Source organism: Phaenicophaeus curvirostris, chromosome 2 (assembly GCF_032191515.1).
Source record: "Phaenicophaeus curvirostris isolate KB17595 chromosome 2, BPBGC_Pcur_1.0, whole genome shotgun sequence".
Classification (NCBI taxonomy): Eukaryota; Metazoa; Chordata; class Aves; order Cuculiformes; family Cuculidae; genus Phaenicophaeus; species Phaenicophaeus curvirostris.
The window spans coordinates 37,232,066-37,242,758 of NC_091393.1; the positions used below are offsets into that span (position 1 = coordinate 37,232,066).

The 10,693-nt window shown below is 39.9% G+C and overlaps 1 protein-coding gene across 1 annotated transcript; it reads left to right on the forward strand.

Annotated features, from left to right (window-relative positions):
- The first annotated feature begins 2,584 nt into the window (after positions 1–2,584).
- CCN6 (cellular communication network factor 6) lies at positions 2,585–10,424 on the forward strand. The gene is made up of 5 exons (XM_069850958.1): positions 2,585–2,636; positions 5,885–6,161; positions 6,593–6,835; positions 9,289–9,482; positions 10,143–10,424. Exons 1-5 carry the CDS (start codon positions 2,586–2,588, stop codon positions 10,422–10,424), a joined length of 1,047 nt encoding a protein of 348 aa, XP_069707059.1. The 5' UTR covers position 2,585.
- The last annotated feature ends 269 nt before the right edge of the window (positions 10,425–10,693 follow it).

The following is a 10,693-nucleotide window of genomic DNA, read 5'->3' on the forward strand; positions in this document are numbered from 1 at the left end:
CTATAACAAATAGCAAAAATGAATACTTCTGGAATTTTGTGTAAGACAGGGTATCCTGTTAGAATGCATGGTTAGATTAATTTATGGGTTTATAGTGCATATTTTTCCATCTCTTAAGACAATGGATGCACCTGGCATATTTCATATGTAGGCACTGCTGAATATACAATAAAATTACATTTCCTTTCAGACTAGTCTTACAATGGCACCAGATAACAGAGCAGGTTTAGTTCAGGAAATGAATAATGCTTGATGTAATCAAATCTGTAAGGAAGATTTGGCAACAATGATGCGTACAGACAAACTATTGCTAAGTCTGGACATGGCATTAGCAACATTAATTTTTAAGTTCTGGGGGATTGCTAAAGATCCACAGGAGAGAAAAAGAGCATACAACCTTCATTTATTCAAATCAGAGCCAATACTAACAAAGACACAGACTAATACTAAGTCAAAGCATTAGCGCACTATTTATGCAGAGGAGTTTGTGTTGCTGTCTTTGTGGTCTAATGGGCCCTTATTAAATGCTCTTAGGGTTCAGTACTGCAGGTACTGCAAACTCCAGGCAGCCTCAGTTAGTGAATTTGTTAGGGAGAGGCAATGAAGGCTCATCATTGCTTTGGAGAGTTGAGTCCTAGTAGCAGCAGAGTTGCTCATGGCAGCAGGCCCTTCTCAGGCTGAAGAAGCAAGTCGGTTGCTTCACACACATGTGAGTAACCATCCAGCCACAGAAAATCACATTTTACTGTATTATAGCACCAGAAGGAAGAATATTCCTGCCACCCCTCCCAAACCCAATGTTTTCTATCAATCACCTTAAGTATACTCAAACCCCATTTTCAAAGTCTCACTGTAATTCTGAGGGTATTGTGCTCTCCAGGTGAATTCTGACAAAATACACCATATGAAAGAAATGGATAATCCTGCAAGGAAATCTCTCTTGTTTCCCAAGACTAGGGACCATTATCGACAGCAAACCAGTCCTTGCCAGCTTGTATAGAGCATTGCCAGCCCTGCACTGGCCACATACTTTATTTCTGCGATGCAGAGAGGAACAACACATTTCAGATGAATGCTATGCACTCCCCTTCAGCCCTAGGAGAAGAATGGATGTCCTAGTCCTCTGACCTTCCTCATTTCTTCCACACTGAAGAGTGAAAGGCATCTCTTAGGGTCTGCAGGAGCAAACTGTACCTGGGATCTCCTCAGCCAGCCTGCCATTGCTCATTATCATCATTCCAAAAGGCTGCCAGGAAAGATTTGGAGTTTTTCCAAAACCAAATAGATGGAGCCCTAAGCAATGTGGTCTGATCTGAGAGCTGACCCTGCTTGAGCAGAGGTTCTAATCCTTTGATCCTGTGAAGCAAGCTGTGTTTTGAAAGTTATACAGAAGAGATTTTTGAGTAATCTGTAGGCTAACCTGTAGGCTCAGAGTAATGTCACTGAAATTAACTGATCTGCAGCATCCAGTTGGTATCTACTTATTGTTTGGACTTTGTGTTGAAGTGGGTGTGCTAAAGAACAGCAGTTTTTCAGTGATTTACAGCTGACTGTTCAGGGGTTTGAAGGGCAGTTCAGGATTCATTTGTAATTGCAGAGGGCATGTGGTACTTCAAGTCAGGGAGCAAAACAGAGTTGCTCAGACCAGATTTGATTCAATGCTTTCACCACTGCCTCCGTCCACACGCAGCTGCTGTGTGAGAGTGGACTTTGACAGCTTCCCCTAGTAACTGTTGGACTTCACAGGAGGCAACTGAGTGAGGACAAACACAAGGGAGGAGCATTCACCAGGGCACCATGACCACTGTTGCAGGGGTGGACGTTTTCTCTTATCCTGAAGAACTTCAATTGTTGGCCTAAAAACCAGGCACATCACCTCAATAGTATTAGGGAAGAGGAAATTTGGAGGCTTGAATGGTCTTGTGTTTAAGCAGGGTGGCATGGCACTAAGACAAAGTGCATACTTCAGGAAAAAGTACTTTATAGTTTGGGTTTCCCCCTTAGGATTCCATGGAAAGAAGCAGTGCGTAACATGTACCAATGTTATAACACACTATGGCATCTCTTTCCTTGTTTAGTGAGCATGTACTGACCATGTTAATTTTTATGCTGTGATTCAGCTAGGCACAATAAATTGGAAATTTTAAGAAACTCTGCCTCAAAAACCACACACATTTAAGGCTCTGCTCTTCAGATTTCAGAAATTCCTGTAATATGGACTTCAAGACAAGTTAAAAATAACACTATATTTCCAGTAGCAAGATATTAAGAATCAGATGTCACCCCACTCGACCTCAATTAAGTCAGGCAGAATCTGCAGAAGCAGCTGGATGGGATCAAGCAGGGTGTGAAAATCTATCTTCTAGCACCAGACAGAGAAAAGAAAATCGGTTGGAAGTTTCAGTGTGAAGCTGGTTCTGTAAAAGTGGAGAATTTCAAGTGTGAATGCGTATATGTGTTCATGCATGTGCTGGGGAAAGTAGGGTTGGCAAGGGAGACAGAGGAGAGCTTTGTGTTCAGTGCTTCCTCTGACACAGCTCAGCCTGTTCCCTATCTCCCAGCTTCACTTCTGAACGTGCAGAAACATGCGGTGGCTCCTTTTTCCCACCATCTTCATCATCCCTTGTATGCAACAGGTAAGTTCATTAAAAAGAAGAAAAAGATTTCTCCCCTCCTCACCTTGTCCCGGTTTAAAGTTTTTATTTGCTTAATGACAAAATAAATTCCAGAGAAGCAATTCCTCATAAAGAATAAGGAGCCATTCCCTACTCCTGAGTAAATTTAATTTGCAGCTTATTTACTGCATCAGCCCTGATTTTGGTATTTTTTCTTCTCTAATCTGTGCATGCATACTATTCAGTGGAAAAAATAGTGTTAAGGAAGTCTGAATTGTCAGTGATCTTGGTGCGTGTGTGTGGGGGGTAGTTATCTTTTTTTTTTTAATGTAAATATATATGGTTATCTTGTGCAGTGTGAAAGTAAACACCTTTTCCATGCCCATATTCCATTTATGTGTGTATATACACAGTAGTCTGATTTCAGGCTAATTTTACAACTGAGAAAGGCACCTGGGCTGTGCTTTGCTTTGTCTCTTACGGGAAAATTTTAAGTGGTAACTTTTGCTGAAGGTATTTGTGTCAAAGGCCAATTTCATTATTTATTTACTTAATTTTGAAAATCCACTTTATGTTTATGCAGTGTATTTTTCCTTTACTATCAAGATGAATGTCAAATGGAGAATTTTCAAATTACTTTCTCCCACTGCTAACTTTCTGTGTGTTTAAAGCCAGACTAAGATAACTGAACATTATCAATAGTACATTGCTTCCTTTTGCTATTTGCTTATTTATGCTACACAGACCTTGTTCAATCTTTAAATCGTAAGAAAACAAACAACAGCACGTGAAGGATTCCTACCCAATGGTCTCATTTTCTGATCTGCCCATAGGATCAGGAAAAGTATGCAGTGAGCTTGTGTAACGTGGATAACTTTGGCATAGAAACTTTGGGAAGCAAGAGTTAGAAAAATATTTGGCCTGTAAACTTTACAAGCAAACTCTAAATTTTCATTGTAACTTAATAGATTTTGAAGATTTTTCAAGTAGACCAAGCTACTCAGTAATTCCACAGTTAAAACTACCAGATATATATTTGGTGGTGTTTTTTCTTACTGGGAAACTTTGTAGACTCACACCTTGCAACTGACACCTTTTCCTAAGAAATAAAAATAAAAAGGAGAAAAATCACTTGCTTAGGTGGAATTCTGTAGGTTTAAAGCACGTTCTAATTTGTAATACAAATTAAATATATTGGTCAAAGCACACAGATGATTTCCTGCTACATATACCCATTTTGAAATGTGGTATCTGATTTAAGCCACGTAATGTCATACAGCTGGCTCATGACCGCATTCCTAATAATCCTGCTCTGCTTGAAAAGAAAAAAACACAAAATGTTCCCTAAAGCCTTGAAAACTAAGAAATATACAGGAACATCAGTGTGTCTTGCTTCCAGAACAAGGTTTTAAGAAGCTTTACACTTCAGTGTACACTTTCATCAAATTAATACTATAGTTAATCAGAAAGGCTTAGATGCCTAAAATAATAGTATATTTAAGTTAATCGCTTCTATATTATTGCTGCATTTAGGTAAAAAGAGTTAGAAGAAATCCTCTGTCAGCAAATGATTAACAAAATAACACATTTATGAAACTCTTCTGCGTGTTGCATGGAATGCTACATGACATTGTTTAATATTCATTTATTACATGAATTGCCTCTGTGAATGAATACTTATCTTTAAAATCACTCAGCCAAAGGAACTTGAAAGCTAGGACTTCGGAGCTTCATTAGTAGCTGTGGATTAAGATACTGTAAGTACAGTTGTAAACGACCATGAAAAGTGGCAATTAGTGGTAGAAAAAAGCCTTTTAAAAGGTCATTTAGTGCTGCACGCAATTAAGCCAGCTCAATTATGCTGTGAGAGCTTTTGTGAGATATGACATATGCAATACTGAATTCTGCAGATATTTCCAGTTTTAAAGTTGAACTGAAAGGAAACGCAGCTGAATGATCCCTCCTCCAGCTTTCCCTTAAGGTCTCTCCTAGAGGTGCTTTCTACATTAGTAGAAACCTGTAAGTTAGAGAAAGACAGAAAAACTGATAGGTAAGGCTTCATGTGCCCAGAAAAAAATACAGGCTATATATTTTTTTTCCCTGAAAATTAGACAGTGATACTGTCACTCAATGAGGGGCTGTATCTTGTCCTACCCTCTTGCTCTTTGGGCAGGCAGAGTTGCTTGATGAGAGAAGCTCCCAAGCCTTATATTATGCAAGTGGCCAAGTGCTGTGTGTGCCCATGCTTAACTATGGATCCAGTCATCCGTGATGGATAACTATATCACGATCTCCATTTCTGCTGAAATCAGCAGCACGAAAACATTTAATGCTAAGTTCTAAAATGTTACGTCTCAGATGTAGTTCTTAAAAAAAGCAGATAGCTATCTCAAAGAGATCCTTTCAGGCTCTGTGCTGACAATCTTCCCCCACGTCTCAGAAAAATAACCCCATCAAGAATTACTTAGGACTTCCTTTTCTTAAAATATAAAAGAACAGAAAAGAAAAAGACACAAATTCTGAGACAGAATGAAGACAACAGTGAATTCTGGCTAGATCTTGACTTCCTATTGTTAATACAAATCTCTTTTAGAGATAAAATCTTTGCCCTGGATTCAATGAGCACTCATTCATGAAAATAGATACTCCCTTTGAAAATGACCCAATAAACTTAGTGCAACTACTAGCCTAATTTATTAGAATCCAATTTTTGCCTCTAGCACAACAGAATTTGGAAATACTACGATGCTACTTCCCAAATAGCTACTCAAGTTTTGGAGAAAAAGTAACACTGAGAAGAGGTTTACTACTTTAAAAGGCTTTTGCCACCAGGAATGGCCCACAGGGCAGTGGCTAGCTGTCAAAAGAGTGGGAGGAAACAAAAAGCAATTAATTTTATAGGAGGTTTATGGGAAAGACTATTTACAATAAATACATCGTCTGCTATAAACCACTTCCCCTGCCTACTTTAGCTCTATTACAGGTTTTGTTTCATTGAGGACAAAGGAAAGACCACTAAATTCTGTTTCATGCAAGCAATTGTCCAGGCTCTCTGGTGGAGCAACACTTCAATGCATGACAGTGACTGATGAAATGGGTCCTCTGCCTCCTACCTAAACCTCACAGCCTTCTACTATTTGGATCCTGTGAGATGAGAAATGTTAAGTGTCTTCCTGCAACTTTGCAGTTTTATCCATCCCAACTTCACTTTATGCTATCCCAGCTACTCCTAATTCATTCAGCTCCCAAAATATCCCACTGTGTGTAAGTTTTTCGGCAGCCTGTCACTGAAGCTTGGAGAAAAACCTTCAGAAACTAGTGAAGTCCACCAGCGCAATGACATTTGTCACTGGCCATGCAGATGCCCGCCTGTTCCAACCTGCACGCTTGGGGTAAGCTTGGTGAAGGATGGTTGTGGCTGCTGTAAGGTCTGTGCCAAGCAGGCAGGAGAGACCTGCAATGAAGCAGACGTCTGTGATCCCCACAAAGGCCTCTACTGTGACTACTCAGAAGACAAGCCTAGGTATGAAACAGGCGTGTGTGCATGTAAGTTGTTCTTTCATGTTCCCTTCTTGAAATCCAGGAGGGTGGGATCATGCAGGTAGACGCTTTTGAGGAAAGCTTCTTAGTGGTGCTGCACAGTCCTGTGCTAGGCAATTTATCCTAATTTAATCCTCCGACTGCTCAGTCAGAGAAGCTGAGAGTAGGGCTGGAACTGTCTTTAAACTCACCTGCATATGTATTAGTGAAAACAGTTCATTGTGCACAAGCCTGTTCTGTGCAGACTTGTGGATGACCAATTTAAAGTTAGGTGGTTGTAGATACCATTTTGCATAAATTAAAAAAAAAAAAAAGGTGCTTGGGCTGGGAAGAACTGGAAGCTGTGGGTGCAAGTGAAGGCTGATCGCATTTTAGCACTCTGTAAGCAGGAATCACGTGCTCCTCCTGTGTCAGTAACTGTTGTTTACCCTTGGCAGATCTGGTAGCTGTAGGATGTGAGCTCAACGGAGTTTATTATCTTAATGGGCAGACCTTCCAACCTCACCCGCTTTATAAATGCCTGTGTGTCAGTGGTGCAATTGGATGCACACCTGTATTCATACCAAAATTAGCAGCAAGTCCTTGCACCAGGGTCATGAGCAGAAAGAAGCCTAGACAATCCATCTGTGGCCCAGGACAGCAGAAGCAGCTTCAATCAACAAACTACAGGCTGATGTCAGGTATGCCTTGCTACACCGGTAAATTTTTCTGTACACGAGCCTGTGTGTAGTTGAGCGTTTAATGTCCCTGGCTCCAGCAGCCAGGCCGGCAGCACACTGGCAATTTCTCAATTCCTGTTCAAGGTCATTTCCAGGGTGACTGGTCTGTCCCAATTACCCCTTTTATTCTTAGGTCACAGACTCTTTTATCTAAACCCGATGAATATGAAAAGCAAAAAGCCTCTTGGCTTCTGCCACCAGAGAATTGGCCAAAGCTACCTTCAACCCTTCTTTCTAGAGGTTTACTACTCAACAGATCAGACCAATTAGGGCTGCTGGTGGACAGCCTTTTCACAGCCTGGAAGCTGTCTCGCTTTCTCCTGCTTTGTGGTGGTAGGGAGTTTTGGTTTTCATGTATGTCAACTAACATGTTGCAGGCCTTTTCTTTCAATAGAAAACAGAGAATGATAAAATCTGCCTTAATGTCTTTCCTGAATTCACAAAAATTTCAGGTCACTGCAAGGACAATGCTTCCCCAATTTCTTCTTGATTCAGTCTGATTAAAAGCATACTCAAGCTTATCCATGCAGTTCTGCCAGGGTCAGTTGATATTCCCTTTAACATCATTCTTGCTCTGCTGCTGACACTGTAGTTCTCTTAACTTCATAGAAGCACCATTGCCAGAAGCAGCTATTCTGGCCCTTTCCTGGCCACAGCTGCCTGCACTTTTGCTGTCACCTTCTTTGTGCATGTGCAATTTTTCATCATGAAACTCATCTTCATTGCAACTACTATGGATACTAGAAAGCTTAGACATTTATTTGGTGGCAGCATGAATCGTGGGGAAATTATGACCTGAACCACCACCACAGACCAACCAAACAAACCTAAAAGGATCCCGAAAGCTTATCAGCAAATCCTCATAAAAGACTGCTGAGTAAATAGGTAGACACACATAAGCCATTCTGCAGATACAGACATGCTTACAAAATCTGAAGTTCTAACACATTAGCAGTGGTTAAGCAGGTCAGCAAAAATAAAAGAAGCAACTCATCTTTATTTCAAAATTATGATACAAATAGTATCAAAGCCTTATTTCAGAAGTATACTTAATGCTGTTTGTAAACACACTCAGTAAGGCAACTGACTTCCAAATGAAGAGAGAATTCATTTCTAGAGAATATTGCTAATCTGATCAAAGGGAGAACGCAATGCCTTGAAAACAATGGAAAGAATAGCATTGAGCCATTTACTTTGTAGTGCTTCAGCAGATCCAAAGGCTGAATTCCAGCCTCAGTAACTCCTTCATTGACTGCAACCCTATGCTTCACAGCATTTATTCAGGAATTTGAATCAACAACATGACAGAGAAGACATCCAGCTTGCAAAGCTTCCTATTTGAGGACATCCACTTCCTATTTGAGTTGGCTTAGGGACCCAACAGCCTCCCCCTGTGGTGTCTATATGTGCTGAAGGATGCAATTCTTCAGGTCATACAAACCCTCTGAAGAAAAGCACCTTGAAATTTTTGTTTTGACGTGACATCTTGCCCTTTCCCTTTCTCAGTGCTATAGTATCACATAAACTTGTGTGAGAATTCCACAAATACCTCAATAGGCCAGTATCTATTTTGAAAAGTCTTTTTTCCTGTTAGCACGAATAAGAAGTGCTAAGTTTCACTTTTCTGCTTTTTCTTGTCAATTTGATTTACCTTATTCAGATACACAGGGTTGTACCTCTGTCCTCATTTAAAAAAAGTCCCAGGTATAAATGACCACTTAACTTCCCTTTATTTGTTGTGTGTCTGTGATAGGCTTTTAATCTGCTTGCTGCAAGGAGATCTTTAAATTGCTGTCTACTCTGCAGTTGTCCTTGTAATTCTACCTGCACTCTAACATAAATGCACGGGTTACATATACTCAGCTTTTTTGCAGAGTTTCACCATGAACTTTTGCACTGCAATTTTCTTTCTTTTTTTTTTCAAGTGCCCTCCACCTAATCCAGCCCTAATCCCTCAGGGAATCGGATTTTTGGTGATACCTAGAAGTGAGTGGAGAATTTTACTCCTCAATACGAAACCTAAAGCCCTTCACAATACCTACAAAGAAACCAACATTAATGTTTTCAGAACCCCTTTTCAAGCTAAGCTTGGCCTATAAATAAAGTTTTTTTTTTTCAATTTCTCTTCCATTCTGGACATTTCATAAGTAACTCTCCCCACACAACATTTCCATCACATTAAAGTGAAGGGTCTTACAACACATGCAATTTTGTAGTTCTTGCTAGGATCTGAGTATCCGGTGTCAGTCAAGTCTATATGCAATCAGCCAGTGTTTGGGTAACTTTGTTTATGCCTCATTTTCAGATTTACCTACATAAGCCCCTTCATGAATAGAAATCAAAAGCTTATCCTTTTATTTTCAATTAATCCTTTGGGGCTGTTCTGCTGCATAAATAATATATCGCTCTTTTAGCTTACAGAAGTTTACCGCTGGTTTTGAAGAAAAAGTGCATAGTACAGGCAACTCCCTGGACACCTTGTTCCAGGACCTGTGGCATAGGCATATCCAGCAGAGTGACCAACGAAAACAGAAGATGTGAAATGAAAAAAGAGAAGAGATTATGCTTCATCCAGCCTTGTCTGACTAATATACTGAAGACAATTAAGGTACTTTCTAATATAAAATGACTTCCTAATATAATATTTTCATTTTCTAAGTAATGGAGAAAGGGATGTATTAGCAACTACTAATATGAAGTAACTTCCGTTTTTCAAGGTTTCAAAATAACTGAGGGAATGGCCTCAAGCTCCGCCAGGGGAGATTTAGGCTGGACATTAGGAAAAAATTCTTCACAGAAAGGGTCATTGGGCGCTAGAACAGGCTGCCCAGGGAGGTGGTTGATTCACCTTCCCTGGAGGTGTTTAAGGCACAGGTGGACGAGGTGCTAGGGGGCATGGTTTAGTGTTTGATGGGCATGGTTGGACACGATGATCCGGTGGGTCTCTTCCAACCTGGTTATTCTATGATTCTATGATTCTAACTCTTCCCTGTTTTCTACCTCCAGTTTTCAAGTGTCAATGGTAAACTACAGGCATGTAATTTCAAAGAAAACAATGTAATATCCTGAAAAACAAGTGCTGCCAGTGCTGTCCTGGTGCTCAGTCACTCAGAAAATATTTTCTATTTCTTAGCTGATAAATAAAAATAAGACAGCTTTCAGAAGAAGTAATTTTCAAGATATTTCTATGCTAATGCTGCATTTTTTTCTTACATGTATAATTTTTAATGTGTAAAAACTCAGGCTTTTCTTTGTTTTTATATTTAAGATTCCAAAAGGAAAAACATGTCAACCAACATTCCAGCTTCCTACAGCAGAAAAACTATTTTTTTCCGGTTGCTCAACTACACAGAGCTACAAACTAACTTTCTGTGGGGTGTGCTTGGACAAGAGGTGCTGCATACCTAATAAGTCCAAAATGATCACTGTACACTTTGAGTGTCCCAGCGAAGGCTTCTTTCAGTGGAAGATGATGTGGATAACATCGTGTGTATGTCAGAGGATTTGCAGTGCTCCAGGAGACATATTTTCTGAACTCAAAGTTTTATGACAAGTTATACCATTAACTGTAACGTACCGCAAGTGCAATAGCACTTTAACACCCTGAAGAGTTAGTGTAACCTCCCGCCACAGCAATGTTTGTGGTGAAACTACATATGTGAATATCCATTTTTTTCAACAGCATCTGGAAAATGCAAGTAGGAGTGCACCTCTTTAAACGTAATTGTTTTTATATTGAAATATATTCTTGAGAAGTATGTTTATAATACCTGTATGGTCAAGATGAGAACTTCTGGTAATTAAAAAAGGCACCGCAAG

Coding starts and splice junctions, on each gene's coding strand:
- CCN6 (XM_069850958.1), top strand. CDS start 2,586: ATGCGGTGGCTCCTTTTTCCCACCATCTTCATCATCCCTTGTATGCAA. Junction 6,836..9,288: donor AAACTACAGGCTGATGTCAG/GTATGCCTTGCT, acceptor TCGCTCTTTTAG/CTTACAGAAGTTTACCGCTG. Junction 9,483..10,142: donor ATATACTGAAGACAATTAAG/GTACTTTCTAAT, acceptor TTTATATTTAAG/ATTCCAAAAGGAAAAACATG.